Below are 20,440 nucleotides of genomic sequence, written 5' to 3' on the forward strand. Positions count from 1 at the left end.
CGACGTAACAAGTGGGAGTAAAAAGGGAATGAAGGAGGACACGTGATGACTGAGTTACACAAATGTCAACGCCTAGTCCATCCTTAAAAGCCAAACCATACCCATTTATTAACCTAACCGCCTAACCGTCTTTGTCCTCACCTTCCTCCTCCATCAAATTCTCTTTATATATATAAACGTTTCTTCTCCCTAAAGAAAACAAACACATTTGAGATTTCATCATCGAAAGAGATAAAGAGATAGAGTGAGAACTGAGAGGTTAAAGATAACAAATAACGATCATGAAGCTCGTCTGGTCGCCGGAAACTGCCTCTAACGCTTACATCCACACCGTTAGAACGGTAAGAATACTCTAAACCAATGAACTTAGCAAAAAAAAAAAACTTTAAACCAATGGTGCACATATATTTTGTTACACCTGAGCTACTTTTTTCTTTAAAGAACTTCTTGAATTGGATATGAAGTTATTTAGATATTTTATGGTTATTTAAAACGGTATTTTTAATATGTGATTGTTATTTTAAATGTTCTTGATGTTACAAGTTAAACCACCAATTAGAATAAGAAATTAGAATTTTGATCGTGTTTTTAACTTGTATATATATGTTTTGAAGTGTAAAAGCTACAAAGAATCGAGTGTAGCCGAGTATTTATCAGCTACGGCGGCGGGATGGAACACGAGGCTGATCGTGGAGACTTGGAAGCGTGGAGACCCGATTGCCACCAGTGTCGGACTAGCTGTAGCGGCCATACATACATGCGGAAGACACATATGCATAGTTCCCGACGAGGAATCAAGATTGGAGTACGAGACCGTAATGAAAAGAGCCGTTGTTAGCGAAGCGACGGAGATAGTGGTCGGAGACTCGGTGGAGGACGTGGTGGATAGACTCTCCGGCGTGGACTTCTTGGTGGTGGACTCAAAACGCGGTGAGTACGTCAAGGCTTTGGGGCTAGCGAACATGAGCAAAATGGGTGCCGTTTTGGTGTGTAAAAACGCCACGCAGAAGTCTATTCCTGGATTTAAGTGGCACCGTGTTTTGAGACGAGGCACACGTGTGGTGAGATCGGTGTTTTTACCCGTCGGGAGAGGGTTAGATATCGCGCACGTGGGAGCCAGTGGTGGTGGTGATTTGAAGAAGGTTCATAGCCGTTGGATTAAACACGTCGATCCTCGCTCAGGAGAAGAGCATCTGTTCAAACGCAAATAGAAAATAATCTGGGTAATAAGACCATATAAAGGATACAATTTTTAAGTTCCTTTTTAATGATGTAACTAGTAAGCAAGAACGTTGAATGTGATATATATATTTTATTTTTGATATAATTTGAAAAGTTCCCTTATAGTGCTGAAATTAGTTTTTAATTCATTTTGTGTGTCAAACTTTTAAAATAGTTTAAAAAGATTGTAAACATAATTTATAGGATTATTACAAAAAGGGAAACAAAAATTTTGTACTATTTTTATAAATGCCACATATTTAACACCTGATATAATTTCTGGTCCATGTGTCTGATTAGAACCAAAATAACATATTTTCATTTATGTTGTTCACATTAAAAAAACACCTTGCAATTGAAATATTTTTCTTTTACACAGAAAATAATATATTTATATAACTTTTATGTATGTTAAAGAAGGAAACACAACTTTTGTTATTGACCATTTGCAATGGTCAAGAGTTGGTGATTTTTTTCCAAAATAATAAATGTAGTATCTTTCTCATGATCTTCATAAACAGCACAAACATCTCCCTTTATCATTTTCATCTCAACGTCAAGTGCATTCTATCTCTTATCTGTCACTCTACTTTCTTTCATCTTCTTTGAATAGCCATGACGACGCGATCATCATCGTCGTCATCTAGAAAGCTCCAGTATCCTATCGATGACCATGATTCGATCAGCAAACTCCCAGACGAGTTATTGCAAAAGATTGTCTCAGAATTGTCGACCGAAGAAGCTGTAAGAACAAGTCTTTTATCGTCACGTTGGGTGGATGTGTGGAAAGGGATGTCTCATCTTGTCCTCGACATGAGAAAGGTCTTGGGAAAAACCCCAATTAAATATTTGCACAATGTTTCTTTATGGTTGGCTAGATCAATGACTAAGGTTCGCCAATTCTCTTCTCTCCCTTTTTTTCTTTGAATGAAATGTTAAATAATTCTCTTCTCTCTTAGGTTTTCATTTTAATCATTTTCTTTACGAGAGTTTGTCTACATATAAATTCGACATATAGACTAATGTTTGGATAGATGATTGTGCATTTGTATTTGTAGTAGAAGACATGTTATATGTGAAATCAACTATATAATGTATTATGCGATCAAATAGTATATGCCTCTTAAATACATTATTAATTTAACAGATTTAAAAGTGGGTAAAGAATTATAGTGAATGAGAATCTAGAAGTGCTGTGTTGCGTTACTCCACTTAGAAACACGTACAAACAAAACTACATGATATTTAATCATGGATTTCACTTTTAACAGATTATTAACTTTTGATACACAAAAATTAATTGGAACCAAATCATGCACAGACTAGACAACATTTCTTAATATATATAGATTTTGATAGACAACTTCTATTCCGTGTATGCAGATATTTGCGTGCACATGAAATTAATACCGTGAATCTTGTTTATAAAAGTCTCTAATCATTTTGTGTTCTGAAGGCTATAGAGAATCACCGTGGCCACCTAGAGAGTTGCATTATTCACTATGACGTATTCCAGTGTAAGGATGCTGCGCTCCGAAGATGGATCCACACAGTGACTCGTTTGAAACACACAAAAAGTCTCACAGTTATAAACTATGTCCCTGGTTATAGAAGGGGGTACAATTACAAAGCAGATAGTTATCTCCACTTGGTCCCAGTTACATTCTCACATCATAGCCTCACTTCACTGTCACTTTGTGGATTCTACCTAATAAACCCAGATGCATTCAGCAATTGCAAGAATCTTAAGACCCTTAAGCTTTTAAACATGACCATGTTAGAGGCTAGTGTCCTTAGCGAAGTTTTAGCAGCTTGCACCTCCCTCGAGGTGATTGTGTTGCAAGTCGATTTCATTACCCAATATGTTGCGTTGAAGATTGAGAACAATAACTTGAAGTTCTTGCAAGTGACTTTCCCTTACGAGATTGATAGGATCGAAGTGTATGCAACTTGTCTAGACGTGCTCGACATCAGGGTTATCAAAGGTAAGAGAGAGGACTTCATCCTCGCTGCTCCCAACATCCAGGTTAACAAAAATGCTTGGGTGAGTGATCATGGTATCCATAAGCCTCACCTCTTCTATAACGTATCACCATATCTCGCTCAGGTACAAACTTTAACTAACACAATTATATAATATATTTTGAAAATAATACATATATATATATATATATATATATATATATATATATATATATAGATATATGAAACATTTTGACAAGTATGATGTACACTGAATCTTAATTAGGAGGAAAAAGACATTTGGCATGAGCTTTTGGTGAGTGACTTTCATGATATGAGTCGGGATGGGTCTTTATCAGTGAGTGTAGATATAACTGATCCGAAAGAAGTGGAGATACTGAAGGAAGTTTTGCTTATGTGGGCTACTAACAAGATGATAGAGCTTGAGATCTTTTTCAAGGTACACTCATGTCATGGTTGAATTCTCATTAATTATTGGATAGAAATTGATCACTTCTGTCACTCATTTATCATATTTTCATTTTAGAACAAGAAAGCTCCTAGAGATGAAGGTGAGTGTTCTACTAACAACAGAGCACATAAAAATTTGTTGGAGGATGCAAAACCGTTCCCTGACGCTGCTTTCCGCGTTTATAACGTGCGGTTGTATAATTTCGACGGTTCGAATGAGGAAGAGTTTGCGTTCGCTTCCCGTTTGGTGACGCAAGAGACGGTGGTTAGGAAGATGATGATCGAGACTTCTTCATTTCCTCCGGCGAAGAAGTTAAAGGTAGAAGCAGCTGTGGACAAGTTGATGGAACTTCCTAAAGGTTACGAACGTCTTCGTATTGAATGCTTCTGATGATGAAACTTCTATTTTACTAGCCTTTTTATTTATTACTTTGAGGATTCTATGGTTTTAAAATTTGGATAATTACTGTGTTTTCCGTACTTTGTTTTGTGTTTAGCGTTTGAAAATTTTATGACAAGGGGACTTTATATTTTACTTTGTCTTAATATGAATATTATCTGATTTGTTTTATTGTATTCTTATGTTTGGTTAGTGATTTTGCAAAAGAGATTACGTTATATGAACCTATATAAAATGGAAGTAGGATGATGTCACTTGGCATGACAAAAACCAGATCATGTAAGTAAACAGTTGTTTGTTTTTTGAACACCAGAAATTTCGTTCATTTGGTTTGGTTAAATCGGATTCAATACAGAGTCTCTTAAAGCTTGTTTAGCCAAAGAATTCTCAAACTTAAGGTTTTCTCAAGGGCTAAAATGAAATGAAACAAAAACAAACGAGATAAATAGGAGACGAATATCAGAGAAGATTCTATAAATCTCAGAGTAGCTTAAATCATCGATAATCGCTGATACCAATTAAAGAGAGTCCGACTCAAAGACCACCGTCCTTAGCTGCAGAGCAATTGCATGCTCCATCGCCGCGCGAATTGCTAGTCCCTCTGCCACAAGGGACGAAATCACAAACGCAACAGATTCACTATGTGAGTTGATTTTCACTCCAGACGAGTTGTAGAAACTCCACGTCAGACCGCCAGAACTGAGCTCTCTCTTCCAAGCCGCATCGGACCTATAGGTAAATTCTGAATCACCTCTGCTTGGCTGGTGTGGCGTTTTACACGATGGGTAGGGAGGGTAAATTGGGCTTCTTTCCATTCCTTTGCATCACAAATAGCTTTAACTATAGTTTCTTGTACTGAGAATTCTCGCTTTTAGAAGATTAGCAGATTCTTTGCCGTCCAAATTGCTGAGATGATCCAGGGAGAAATAGAGCAATCGATCGGGCCTATGGGGGGCAGCATAGGGGATTGAAGCGCTTTCTTCCAGCCCTCATCAAAAGTCCCCATTTGGTCACAGCTAAAACCTTCAGATACAGGTACTAAATCCCATACTTTATGAGCAAACTGACATTGGAAGAAGTGAACAGTTGTTTATAATTAACTAAAACACTCTATACGTACCCTAATGACCCTGACCATTGTCTTGTAACAGATTAATAGCCACAACTGAATTTTCACACAGTAAAAAATAATTCTCTTTGAACTATAGAAGCTTTTACTTAAATATCAAAAAAGTAAAAACTTCTATAGTTCAACAGAATTATTTTTTGCTATGTGAAAACAACTAAACTTTACTTTAATCTGATATAAAACTATTTCATTGTCAAATTAGGGTACGTTTAGAGTGTTTTAGTTAATTGTTATTCTTAAATTAGGGTTTTCTAGTTTCTTTTTTCATGTTTTGTTTGCTTTGGTTGAAATGAAAACAACTAAACTTTACTTTAATCTAATATAAAACTATTTCGTTGTCAAAAAAAAGTTTCTGATATAAAACTAGCTTGGCATCAGTAATGTTTCATCAATGATGTTTGTCATTGCTTAATTGATGTAATATAATGTTAGAATCTTGATCTTGTTTTAACCTTCTTTTTTTGAACTTATCTTGTTTTTAACTTGTAATATATGTTTCTTGTTTTGAAGAAAGATTTTCATTAATTTAAACAAAAATGAAATTTACAGACAAGAAAATACAAAAAATTATAGGAAAAATGCACATAAGCTCACATTGACAAAATCAATTCCTTCCTAGAAGAATTACTAAACTAGAAACAAAGTGTTTCTCTACCATTGACAATGTTAATCCACAAGAAAACCAATAACCAACAATAAAGAAAGGAGCTGACTGAGAAGTTGATAACTTCTACTGAGTTGACGGCGAACAAAGAGTAGACCAAAGCGTGGCCGCTCCGAAATTGTCAGTATTGGCGATCAGCTATGCCACAATGTGCAGATCAGATCTCCACACTACTGGTGAAGGATAGAGCTGAAGATACAAGATGTCTGCCCTGAAGTAGTTGCTGATGTAGTTGCTGAAGCAGACGTCGTATTGAGTGGTGAATACCATGTGGAGTCGAGATGCTGAGCTGGAGTCGTGTAGATTTGGAGAGCAAGGGAGTATCTTAGAGAGCAAGGGTCAGGGTCACCAGAGTACGTTTATAATGGCGGGAAGAAAGTACACAGACCAAAACCGTGACTGCTCCGGTAATGTCAGTATTGGTGATCAGCTGTGCCAACGATAATTCATTCCCGAAAAGGGACCACACCATCGGTGAAGGAGAGAGCTTCTGCCTGCGGATCCCGCAGCAAGAAGATAACCGAACCAAGCGATACCTGCAACGAAGAAAGCAAAACAAACAGCTCATGTCGCCAAGAACCAAGCAGAGAAAATGACGACACTGGGATGGAGTGTCTTCACCACGAGCTGTCAAAAAGGAGAATCCTGTCGACCCAACAGAAGAACACTGGTTTTCTTCTCATACGCCTGCTCACAACTCAACACCAAGAAAGTTTAATAACCGATGATTCAACTTCGTATCGCAAAATATTCTCATTTTCGAGCTTTGGCCACGGGATTCACTGAGACATTGAAAGGTTACCTCTACAGTTTTGGTAAAGGAGAATTTTTGTAAGTTCCTTATTTTAATGATGTAACTTGTAATCAAGTAAGTTGAATGTGATAATATTATGTTTTTGATAGAATTTCGAAAAGTTCCCGTATAATTCTGAAATTATTACTTTTATTTAATTTGTTTGTCTTTTAAATCAGTTTTGAAAGACTGAAAATATCATTTATGGAATCATTCCCTAAAGGGAAACGAAAAAAATTACACTTTTTTTGAAATGCCACATATCTTACACCTAATATAAGTTCTAGTCCATGTGTAATAAAAACGAGAATAACATGTTTTTATTTATTTGTGTGCACATTAAAACATTTACCTTGCAATTGAAACAATTTTCTTTTACACAGAAAGTAATTTATTTCTATAAAAATTTATATATTTCAAAGAAGGAATCACATTTAAAATTCAAAATTGAAAATGGTCAAGACATAAGAGTTTGTAAAAAAAATTTCTTGCAATTAAAATATTTTTTATTTTACTCAGAAAATAAAATATTTCTACTTTATGTACGTATGTTAAAGAAGGAAACATATTTAAAATTAAAAATTGCAAACAGTTAAGACTTAAATGTTGGTAAAAAGATTCCTTTCAATTGAAATATTTTTATTTCACACATAAATAATATATTTCTACTTTTATGTATGTTAAAGAAGGAAACACATCAAAATTTTCAGAATTGTAAATGGTCAAGGGTTGGTAAAAAAAATTCCCTAAAATATAAATTAAGAAAATAAATAAATAATGTAGAATCTTTCACATCTTTCATTAACAACATCTTCCATTTTCATTTTCATATCCATCCATGTCTCAACGCTAAGTGCATTCTATCTCGTCTCTCTCGCTTTACTTTCTTTCATCTTCTTTGATGCAATAGACATGACGGCCCACTCATCATCAACATCGTCACCTAGAGAGCTCCAATATCATATCGATCATAACCATGATAGGATCAGCAAACTTCCAGACGAGTTATTGCAACTGATTGTCTCAAAATTGTCCACCGAAGAAGCTGTAAGAACAAGTCTTTTATCGCCACGATGGGTGGATGTGTGGAAATGGAGATCTCATCTTCTCTTCGACATGAGAAACGTCTTGGAAACAACCCCCGATGAACGTTTGCACCGAGTTTCTGTGCAGTTGGCTAAGTAAATGACAAAGGTTCGTTAATTCTCTTCTCTCTTAGGTTTTCATTTTAATTATTTTCCTTACGAAAGTTTGTCTCTATCCTCTATATATATATAAAAGAACTAGGTGTTTTCCTGCACCATGTGCAGTAAAAAAAATTCAAAATATTTTTTAACAGATAAATATAAATTATATTTAATTTTTTATTAATATTATAAATTTTCTTTTTCTTATCAATATTTTAATATAAATTTGATTTAACTGAACATTAAATTAAGATAAAAACAAATTTGTTTATTTTGAATTATATTTAAGAATGTGCATGTATATATTTAAAATTATAATCTTAGGTAGATTTTTCTATCTATTTATTTTAATTAAATATATTAAATAAATATGTAAAATTGCATAATTGTCAAAAATTAAAATTAAACAATATTTATAAAATCTGTGGATATACATAAGAAACTATTGATTTTACGATTTAATTTGATTTTATGATTTAATGTTTATAATTTTCTAAAATATGTATATATTTTTGAAATATTTTTAATTTAAATTATATTTCGAAATTTGAGATGCCATAATTGAATATATTTATTTTAATGATGATTTATGAGTTATTACCATATTTTAAAAAAGTCCAAAAATATAAATCGACAATAAATGTAATATATGAGTTATTATCATATTTTAAAAAGTTTACCAAAAATATAAATTAACATTAAATATAATTGTCCATGTCATATTAATCTATAAGACATGTCATCAATTTTAGTAGCCACGTCATATTATTTTTTGTGAAAATGATTGTAGAAAAGACATGTGGCAAAATCACTTCTCAAATATAGTCTAGGGGATACACAAAATGGATCGGCCTATATATACTAATGTTTGGATAGAAGATTGTGAATTGGATTTTTTTTTTACGGTAAACGGCTATTCTATTACTCAAACTTGAGGTGTTCTGAGTAACCAGACCGGAATAAAACAACCAATGAAATGTAACTTCCTATGGAAAGATCTATCTGTCTTAGTTAAAAAATCTGAAATCTGATTACGCGCTCTAGGAACATAAGAAATCTTGAAATCTGGGAAGCATATGAGCAGTGTCTCTATCCTCTCTAGTTCTGTAGCAAAACTTGGCCAAGTATGAGGTTCCTTGATCATAGCAATCAAATCCTTGCAGTCTGTTCCAAAGTTCTGACATATTGAATGCTGAAGCATATTCTCCATCGCCCATCGCAATGCTTCCACTTCTGAATGCAGAGCTGATTCTCTTCTAGGAAAGTTCTGTGATCCCATGAGTTGTGTTTTTCCTCCACTGTCCAACCAAACCCATCCAGGTCCACTAGATTGAGCCTGAGATGTCCAAGATCCATCCAGTAAACAAATATTGCCCAAACTTATGACTTGAGGTTCCTCTACATTACTCACTTGTACCACTGGTGGTATCGTTTCATTGGCATCAAACCAAGCTTGACACTCACTCTCAGCATATCGAACTAGTTCCATAGGATCTCTGTCTATGCCCCTAAAGAGTTTATCATTGTGTGCCTTCCAGATGTACCAAATCAGCCAGGGATAAGGATCCCTGTCTTGATCTGGTTCAAGTAGACTATTCTTTTCCCAGAAGAGGTAGTTCATATTCGTGTATATACTTGATGCTGGAAAAACAGCAGGACTCGTTGGAGTTGATGAGTGTAACCAAACTTGTAGAGCAGGGGTAATTCGAAAATAGCATGTGTTACTGATTCCTCTGGCTCCCCACATCTTGGGCAGTAATTATCACATCTCATATTTCGCCTTACTAGATTTCTAGTTACTGCCACTTGACCAGTTATCAATTGCCATATAAGATGACAAATTTTTTTCGGTGCCTTTATCTTCCAAGCAAAGGCTTGGAGCTTTGTAATACTTGGCTCTAACACATGCTTTTCGTCTGTATCCTTCAAAAGATTTTGAGCAACCCAATATCCCGACTTAACCGTATATTGTCCATTTCTTGTGAAGTTCTAGCAAAAAGTGTCAGGCCTATGAATTGTGCTTATGGCTAAACTCCTTATGAGGGGTATATCAGCAGGGCTGACATATTGTTCCAGTATATCAACATCCCATTCCTTCAACTCTTGATCAATAAGATCACTTACTCTCATATTTGGATTCATAAATGACGCTATAGGTATAACTGGCTAGCAGGATTGATTGGAATCCATGGGTCTTCCCATACCTTCACCTCATAATCAGAGTGTATCTTCTGCCTTATCCTCAGCAACAAAAGCTCCCTCGGAACAGAAATACTAGTCCACACATAAAAAAGATTATTTATAAAATTTACTCGCAAAGACGAGTTTAATCTGTAATACCTTCCTCTTCCTATAGTAGAAGAATCAACTATATGATATAATATGCCTCTTAAATATATTTTAAAAGATTTAAAAGTGGGCAAAGAACCATAGTGAATGAGAATCTAGAAATGACGTGTTGCGTTAGAACACAGGCAAACAACACTACATGATACTTTTTTTGTTGTTCACAACACTACATGATACTTATTGATGGCTTTCAATTGTAAAATATTGAACTTTGATATATTGGAAAATATTGAACTTTTGATATGTGGTATATATGCTTCACACAAACAAATTAGCTGGAACCAAATCATGCACAGACTAGACAACTTGTCTTAATATATATAGGTTTGATAACTTCTATTCCATGCATGAAGATGTTTGCATTGCACGAACCTAACACGAAATTAATGAACTGAAGAATTTTATTTTGGAAAAAAACTAATCATTTTGTGTTCTGAAGGTTATAAATAATTACCGTGGCCACCTAGAGAGCTGCATTATTCAGCATTACGTATCCCAATATAAGGATGGTACGCTCCAAAGTTGGATCGACTCACTCACTCGTTTAAAACACACAAAAGATCTCACACTTATAAACTATATCCCTGCTACAAGGCGTTACAAAGGAGCTAATTTGCTCAGCTTGCCCCCAAATACATTTTCACATCATAGCCTCAGTTCACTATCACTTTGTGGATTCAGCCTAATAGGTCCAGATGCCTTCAGCAAGTGCAAGAATCTTAAGACCCTCAAGCTTATAGACATAGTCATCTCACAAGCTAATGTCCTTAGTGGAGTTTTAGCAGCTTTCTCCTCCCTCGAGGTGATTGTGTTGTTGAATGTCAATTTCCTAAACCCACGTGGTGTGTTAAAGATTGAGAACAACAACTTGAAGTTCTTGCAATTGTATTTCCCTAACGAGATTGATAGGATGGAAGTGTATGCAGGTTGTCTTGATGTTCTAGACATCAGCTTTATCAAAGTTCAGAGAGACAACTTCATCCTCGTTGCTCCCAATATCCAGGTTAACAAAAATGCTTGGCTAGATGATCACGGCCGTAATGATTGTCCTCACCTCTACTGTAATGTATCATCAAATCTCGCTCAGGTACAAAAACTTAACTAACCCAATCATTTTGTATATATTAAAAATAATACATATATATATATATATATACCTCAACTGGAATGGACCATGATTATTGTGTCAGATCTCCAGTTCTAACGACCGTTATAACGTAAGATTACATGATGTAGTTTTGGGCATAACCTCTAATATAAATAATACATATATATATTGACATGTATGATGAATACTGAATCTTAATCAGGAGGAAACGAACATTTGGCATGAGATTTTGGGGAGCGACTTTTTTATAAGAGGCGGTCTGGATGTTTATCAGTGAGTGTAGATATAACTGATCCGAAAGAAGTGGAGATACTGAAGGAAGTTTTGCTTATGTGGACCGATCTTGTGATGGAGCTTGAGATCTTTTTCAAGGTACATTCATGTCATGGTTAAATTCTCATTAGTGGATAGAACTTGGCCATATTTCTCTCATATATCATATATCATATCTTCATTTCAGAACAAGAAATCTCATAGGGAAGAAGGTGAATATTCTACTAACGACAGAACACATGGGAAACTGTTCCCTAACGCTAATTTATGCGTTTGTAATGTGCGGTTGTATAATTTCGATGGTTCGAGTGAGGAAGAGTTTGCGTTTGTTTCACGTTTGGTGATGCAAAAGCCGGAGATAGTGAAGATCATGATCGAGACTTCGTTGTTTCCTCGGACGAAGAAGTTCAATGCGGAAGCAGCTGTGGCCAAGTTGATGGAACTTCCTAAATATTACAAAAATCTTAAAATTGAATGCTTCTGATGAAACTTTGGTTCTGGTATTATAAACTGTTTTGTTTGCTAGTCTTTTCTTTATTATATCTCAGGATTATGTGGTTTTCGTACTTGTTTTGTGTTCTACCATGTGAGAATTTATGTGGTCTTGATGAGATTTGCATTATCTTAATATGAATATTATTTTCTTTTTTCGTTTTTACGTTCATGTATTTGGTTAATGCTTTTACAAAAGAGATTTAAGTTTTTTTTGTTTCATGGAACTGCTATTTTATTACTCAAATTTGAAATAGTTTTTATAACCAGACCAAAATAAAACAACCAGCAAAACATATCTTTCTATAGATAGATTTCGTAATCCTAACTAAAGAATTAGAGATCTGATTTTGTACTTATAGAATATAAGTGATTTAAAAATCCGAAAAATATATTTGCAAAGTTTCTATCGAGATTACATTATGTGAACTTATATAACAGAAAAAGGATTATGTTATCACGGCATAACAAATTCACATCATGTAACTAACGACTAAAATTCAACGAATTTCTTGTGTTAAATGGAGTATTTTTACTATATGAAAAGAAAAGTGTGGCTAAAAGTCAGATACGAGGGTATGGATTAGGGTACGATTAGGGGTGTTTTGTTAATCAGTTTTTGTATTTTATTTTTTAATATGGGATTTCATATTTTTTCCCTTTTATGTTATCGGTTTTCAACATAATATTTTGTTTAAGATATGAGAATTATTGTTATGTTTAAATTAGTATATGGGAAGTATGTATGCTGTTGAACGAAAATACCTAACTTAATCTTAAATTAATACAAGATCAGTTTGATATCGCTTATATATTATCAATGAAGTCATTGGCTAGTTTTTATGTTCAGAAAGATCATTACTTTGTAACTAGGGGTGGACATTTCGCTTTAGTTTCGGGTTCGGTTTGGTTTGGGTAATTTGAGTTTTATAAAACTCAAACCAATTAAAACCAAAATAGCTTTGGTTTGGGTTCGGTTTGGGTTTAATTCGGTTCGGTTCAGTTCGGTTTGGTTTTAGATTAGTTTGGTTTACATTATTATGGTCTAGTTTGGTTCGGTGTAGTTCGGGTTGGTTATAAAATATGAAGGCATCAGCTTTATACTTTTATTAAAAAATAATCAACTCATAAACAATAGAGTGAGAATATAAAAACTTATAGTATTATTTGAATCGTTTTTATAATTTTTTTTAAAGATATATAAGTTATGAAAAAATGAAAAACGAAACTTTAACTAAAATTTACAATATGTTAATATATATATATATATAATATATATATATATATATCATATATTTTTACTATATATATTGGATTATCGTTTGGTTTGGTTCGGTTTAAATCCAAACCAAACCAAACCATTCGGGTTGAGTAAAACATGAACCAATTGGGTTACATATAGAGCACGATTTGGTTTGGTTTGGTTTAACTTCGGTTTGGTTGGTTCGGTTCGGTTCGGTTTGAGTTTTTTGCCCACCCCTACTTTGTATGCTTTTGTGGAACGGAAGCATTGATATTTATTTTCAAAAAAAAAAAAGAAAAAAAATCATTACATTCTCAGTGAGAATAAATAATAGTGAAAATTCAATCATTTTTTCACTATTATTTATTTGCCATTTAATTTTATTTCTCACTATTAATTTTTTTGTCGTACTAATTAAGTGTTAAAAATCATTACATTCTCAGTGAGAAAAATGATTGTATTTCTCATTTAATTTTATTTTCACTATTATTTATTTATCGTAATTAAATTTGAAATGATTGTATTTTAAGCTATTGATAAATAAAATTTTAACTTTTAAAATTTTTACTTTACTCTCTACAAGTTTTAGAACCAAGAAGAAACTTAGCCTAAATTTTCTACTTATTTATTACGTTGAAATCAATTTGCATTAGGATAAAGAAAAGTTCATATCAAATTTTTGGGGATTTAATTAGGTTTTGCCGTCATCTTTTTCACTTTTATATTAAAACCACTATTGAAAAAAAAGAAAAAGAATATAAATTTGTGGATAGCAACTTTATTAATCTTTGTTGCTAATATAAATATATTTTTTGTTTTAATCAAAAATCAACAAAGAAGCAATTTAAAAGAAAAGCTACGTTTGGAAGATGATATATGATTATATGTACATGAAGTTAGTATTGAATAAGATTGAACATATGTGTAACAAACAAAGCTAAGTTGTAATCTCCCTCCTTTAACAAAACCGTAATCTAATGACGTTTTCCCCCTTTATTAGCAGACACTACGTACACTGCCGGCAAGTGAAAGCATCATTCTTCAAGTTAGTAGATTTTCGCCTTCAAAAGTGTACCGCCCGATCGTCTATGGTTAATGAACGATCTATATTCATTCATTTTATCTGTGGATTTCATCCCATCTGACAGACAGTGTGTTAATTTAAAAAAAAAATCAAAATCATTGTTTATTGACTTTACAATCACAACATGATTGTTCCTTATGCTTTGACCTCACTCGTACGATATCGCGAATCACTTTTCGATATGTCATTCATTTTTCCATTATTCCAGTCCATGACTGAAAAGGTAAGTCGACTTTGGTAAGTAGATACCCAAATTAATTCTCTTAAATCTTTTCACATATACTAGAAATCAGAATATTACAATTCACCCCATTCACCCCTTATTGCGCACCACAATAGGTCTCAAGACATATCGGATTAGAACCGAGATAGTTAACCAGCTCTGATACCACTTGTAACTTCCCTGACCATCCACGGCTAATGGGCCACCCACACCCACTCACTCGATCTATAGGCCCCATTCCATTCGACAGACAATGCGTTAATTTATTTGAAGATTCGAAATCACTGTTGATGTAGATAGATATTTGGAAATATTTTAATATCTTATTATTTATTTTATTAATTATTAGGATAATTATCTTTATTATTTTAGGGTTTTATGGTTTTATTATATATAGCCGTCTATGCTTAATCTCGTATTGAGTTGATTGATTATTAATAAAAGTTAAGAGTTTTCTCTTTTGTTCCTTGTTTTCGGTAGATCATTGGTGATCTCAACGAATTTAAGAAGACATTGATCTTAGGCATTCTTAGACTAAATAAGATCTTTGTAATTATCCTAGTTTTCCGGGTATTCTCAGAATCAACGGATCTCTAGTTCTATCTTTTAAGGCTTACGCTACATCAGTTGGTATCAGAGCCAGGTTTCTTTGGTTTCTCAATCGAAGAACGATTCTGGATGTCATGGTGAGTATTAGCATCTACCCTATCCTGGACGAAAGTCCTTTTGTTGAGAGAGAAGAGAACCATGAGATCTATCGTGAGATTTATGGTGATCCGATCTTCGATATCTATGAAGATGATGTCTGTGTTGTCCGTGTAAAATTCGGGCGAGATGATTTCCGTGCAAAGTCTGTGCAGGATGAGTTTCGTGCAAAGTTAGGGCAGAATCATATTGATGAAGATTTTGTGCAGAATCTTAATAATTTGTTGCGGGTAAATTTTGTGCAAAAACGGATTTATGAAGATTCAAGTTACAAGCAAATCCGTGCAAAGATCGTGCAAAACATGCTATTGAAGATTCGAGGAAGAGTTTTCATGGGAAAACGTTTTGGATTCGAAGACTACGATCAAGATTCGAGGACGAATCTTCTCCAACCCGGAGAGAATGATGTAGATAGATATTTGGAAATATTCCAATATCTTATTATTTATTTTATTAATTATTAGGATAATTATCTTTATTATTTTAGGGTTTTATGGTTTTATTATATATAGCCGTCTATGCTTAATCTTGTATTGAGTTGATTGATTATTAATAAAAGTTAAGAGTTTTCTCTTTTGTTCCTTGTTTTCGGTAGATCATTGGTGTTTTCGGTAGATCATTGGTGATCTCAACGAACTTAAGAAGACATTGATCTTAGGCATTCTTAGACTAAATAAGATCTTTATAATTATCCTAGTTTTCCGGGTATTCTCAGAATCAACGGATCTCTAGTTCTATCTTTTAAAGCTTCCGCTACATCAACTGTTTACTGAACATGCAATCATTATATGACATTTTCGCAATATATCACATATCCTTCCATTATTCCAGTCCAAAATACGTTTAACTCTAGGCTGACGACGATGATCGTACAATATCGTACATGATCAAAGTCAGGTTTCAAAGGGTATTCAAGTCCATGCAGCTCCGGTATAATCCTTAGATCTTCTTTCAGTATATCCCGGGAGGCCGGGGTGAATGAGTTTCTCTTATCCATTCGAAATACCAAACATGATGGAGAAAAAAAAAGAACTTAGAATTGGCTGCAAGCTATATATATATATTAACTTATGACTTCAGCTAGATAACCTCCATATTGCACTGGTTTTCTTCTCATATGCTTGCTCACAACTCAGTACCAAGAAAGGTTATTAATCGATGATTCAACATATCGCCAAATAATCTCATTTCGAGCTTTGGCCATGGGATTTACTGAGACTTTGAAAGGTTACCTCCATAGAAGTGGTATTGCCAATGCCAGCTACCAAAGAAATGTGCATGATCAGCCAGTGGTGGTGGTGATTTGAAGAAGGTTCATAGCCGTTGGATTAAACACAATGATCCTCGGTCAGGAGAAGAGCATTTGTTCAAGCGTTTATAGAAAATAATCTGGGTGATGAGACCATTTAAAGGATAATATATTTAAGTTCCTTTTTAATGATGTAACTTGTAGACTTGTAGTCAAGTACGTTGAATGTGATAGATAGAGTATTATGTTTTTGATAGAATTTCGAAAAGTTCCCTCATAATTCTGAAATCATTACTTTTTTATTTAGTTTGTGTGTCAACTTTTAAACCAGTTTTTAAGACTGTTAATATTATTTATGGGATTATTCCGTAAAGGGAAACAAAAAATTTGCACTTTTTAAAAATGCCACATATCTTACACCTAATATAATTTCTGGTTCATCTTTTTTTTTTTTTGTCACAGATAATTTCTGGTTCATCATGTCTCTAATGAAAACGAGAATAACATGTTTTTATTTATTTGTGGTGCACATCAAAAAAATTACCTTGCAACTGAAAAAAAAAAATTTACACAGAAAGTAATTTATTTCTATAAATTTTATGTATGTCAACGAAGGAAACACATTTAAAATTTAAAATTGCAAATGGTCAAGACTTAAGAGTTGGTAAAAAGAATTCTTGCAATTGATATATTTTTTTATTTTACACAGAATAATATATTTCTACTTTTATGTATGTTAAAGAAGGAAACACATCAGAATTGCAAATGGTCAAGAGTTGGTACAAACATTTCCCAAAAAAAAAATTAAGAAAATAAATAAATGTAGAATCTTTCACATCTTTCATAAACAACAAAAAAACATCTTCCATTTTCATTTTCATTTTCATTTTCATATCCATCTATGTCTCAACACTAACTGCATTCCATCTCTCCTCTCTCGCTTTAATTTCTTTCATCTTCTTTGATCCAATAGCCATGACGACACACTCATCATCAACATCGTCACATAGAAAGCTCCAATATCATATCGATGACCATGATTGGATCAGCAAACTCCCAGACGAGTTATTGCAAATGATTCTCTCAAATTTGTCTACTGAAGAAGCTGTAAGAACAAGTCTTTTATCGTCACGATGGGAGGATGTGTGGAAATGGAGGTCTCATCTCGTCCTCGACATGAACAAGGTCTTGGAAACAACCCTCGATGAGCATTTGCATCCTGTTTCTGTTCAGTTGGCTAGGTCAATGACCAAGGTTCGTCAATTCTCTTCTCTCATAGGTTTTCATTTTAATCATTTTCTCTACGAAGGTTTGTCTCTCTCTACATATATAAGAGAATACACAAAATGGATCGGCCTATATAGAGTAATGTGTCGATAGATGAATGTGCGTGCATTTGAATTTGTAGTAGAAGAATCAACTATATGGTATAATATGCGATAAAATAATATGCCTCTTAAATATGTTTTAACGGATTTAAAAGTGGGTACAGAACCTTAGTGAATGAGAATCTAGAAGTGATGTGTTGCGTTACTCCATTTAGAACACAGACAAACAAAACTACATGATACTTTTTTGAGAACGGGCATAAACTACATGATACTTAATGATGGCTTTCAATTGTAAATATTAACTTTCGATATTGATATATAATATGCTTCACACAAACAGATTAGCTGGAACCAAATCATGCACAGACTAGAAAACGTGTCTTAATATATATAGGTTTTGATATACAACTTCCATTCCATGCCTGCAGATGTTTGCACGTACATAACATGAAATTAATACAGTGAACAATTTTTTTTAAAGAAAAATTATAATCATTTTGCGTTCTGTAGGCTATAAATAATCACCGTGGCCACCTAGAGAGCTGCATTATTCAGCATTACGTATCCCAATATAAGGATGGTACGCTCCAAAGTTGGATCGACTCAGTGACTCGTTCGAAACACACAAAAGATCTCACACTTATAAACCATATCCCTTATATAAGGTGTGACAAAGGAGCTAGTTTGCTCCGCTTGCGCCCAGATACATTTTCACATCATAGCCTCAGTTCACTATCACTTTGTGGTTACATCCTAATAAGTCCACAAGCCTTCAGCAATTGCAAGAATCTTAAGACCCTCAAGCTTATAAACATTGTCATCTCACAAGCTAATGTCCTTAGCGGAGTCTTAGCAGCTTTCTCCTCCCTCGAGGTGATTGTGTTGAAAGTCGATTTCCTAACCCCGCGTGGTGTGTTGAAGATTGAGAACAACAACTTGAAGTTCTTGCAAGTGACCTTCCCTTGCAAGTTTGATAGGATGGAAGTGTATGCAACTTGTCTAGATGTTCTAGACATCAGGTTTATCAAAGTTAAGAGAGACAACTTCATCCTCGTTGCTCCCAACATCCAGGTTAACAAAAATGCTTGGTTGGTGGATGATCACGGTATTGTTTTCCCTCACCTCTACTATAATGCATCGTCATCATATCTCGCTCAGGTACAAACTTAACTAACTAACACAATCATTTTTATATTTTGAAAATAATACATATATATATATATATATATATATATATATATATATTGACATGTATGATGTATACTGAATCTTAATTAGGAGAAAAACATTTGGCATGAGCTTTTGGTTAGTGACTTTCATGGTATGAGACGGCATGGGTGTTTATCAGTGAGTGTAGATATATTTGATCCGAAAGAATTGGAGATACTGAAGGAAGTTTTGCATATGTGGACCAACCTTGTGATGGAGCTTGAGATCTTGTTCAAGGTATATTCATGTCATGGTTAAATTCTCATTAAGTAATGGTTAGAACTTGACCACTTCTCTTATATATCTCATATTTTCATTTCAGAACAAGAAATCTCCTAGAGAAGAAGGTGAATGTTCTACAAACGATAGAACACATGAAAAAACCGTTCCCTGCAGACGCTGATTTATATTTTTATAATGTGTTGTTGTATAACTTTGATGGTTCGAATGAGAAAGAGTTTGCGTTTGCTTCACGTTTGCTGATGCAAGAGACGGTGATAATTAAGATGATGATCGAGACTTCTTCGTTTCCTCCGACGAAGAAGCTGAACGCAGAAGCAGCTGTGGCCAAGTTGATGGATCTTCCTTGTTACAAACCTTCTATTAAATGCTTCTGATGAAACTTTGGTTCCATTGCTAGTATAAACTGTTTGCTAGCCTTTTCTTTATTATATCTGAGGATTATGTGGTTTTCGTACTTGTTTTATGTTCTACCATTTGAGAATTTATGATTAAAACAAAGAGATTTGAGATTTACATTGTCTTGATATGAATATTTTCTGATTTTCGTTTTATCACGTTCTTGTATTTGGTTAATGTTTTTGCAAAAGAGATTACGTTATGTGAACCTATTTAACAGAAAAAAGAATTTTCTTTTCACACCATTTATGTAAGTAAACTACGAAAAACTTAACGAATTTCTTGTGTTAAACGGAGTATTTTTTACAATATGAAAAATTACATCGTGGGGAGGATGATTGGATGTCGCTGTAGATGTTCTAGAAAGCCAAAATTTAGTTGAGAGACATATATGTTAACCAATCAAGTTTTCTTTTTCTAAAAAGTCTTACAGCAAAAAAATCTCTACAAAATTGAAATATGGTTGTAGAGAGCATTATTTCTAGAGCAAAAAATAAATGCTTTACGAAACTACAGCAACCAAAGCTACATCAAATAAATCTATAGATTAAATATTACAGCTAACAACATAAAGTTACAGCCTTTACCAATCATCCTCAAAAAGTCTGATACGAAGCTATGGTCAGGCTGATAGGGTATGTTTAGGTGTGTGAGTTAATCAATTTTTGTTATTTTATTTAATGATTTAGGTTTTCATATTTTTCCTTT

General features: G+C 33.9%; 2 protein-coding genes and 2 pseudogenes across 2 annotated transcripts; all 4 read left to right on the forward strand.

The window, feature by feature from the left end:
• The first annotated feature begins 120 nt into the window (after positions 1–120).
• Positions 121–1,327, forward strand: LOC108858660 (uncharacterized). Its single transcript, XM_018632547.2, has 2 exons — positions 121–341; positions 615–1,327. Exons 1-2 carry the CDS (start codon positions 282–284, stop codon positions 1,209–1,211), a joined length of 657 nt encoding a protein of 218 aa, XP_018488049.1. The 5' UTR covers positions 121–281; the 3' UTR covers positions 1,212–1,327.
• A 385-nt stretch (positions 1,328–1,712) lies between these two features.
• Positions 1,713–4,133, forward strand: LOC108860688 (F-box protein At3g60790). The gene is made up of 4 exons (XM_018634544.2): positions 1,713–2,112; positions 2,678–3,328; positions 3,470–3,643; positions 3,731–4,133. The coding sequence occupies exons 1-4, from the start codon at positions 1,837–1,839 to the stop codon at positions 4,043–4,045; spliced, it is 1,416 nt and encodes a 471-aa protein (XP_018490046.1). The 5' UTR covers positions 1,713–1,836; the 3' UTR covers positions 4,046–4,133.
• A 3,608-nt stretch (positions 4,134–7,741) lies between these two features.
• LOC108861042 (F-box protein At3g60790-like) lies at positions 7,742–12,135 on the forward strand (annotated as a pseudogene).
• Positions 12,136–17,729: 5,594 nt separating this feature from the next.
• LOC108858661 (F-box protein At3g60790-like) lies at positions 17,730–19,710 on the forward strand (annotated as a pseudogene).
• Positions 19,711–20,440: the final 730 nt, after the last annotated feature.

Source organism: Raphanus sativus, chromosome 5 (assembly GCF_000801105.2).
Source record: "Raphanus sativus cultivar WK10039 chromosome 5, ASM80110v3, whole genome shotgun sequence".
Classification (NCBI taxonomy): domain Eukaryota; kingdom Viridiplantae; phylum Streptophyta; class Magnoliopsida; order Brassicales; family Brassicaceae; genus Raphanus; species Raphanus sativus.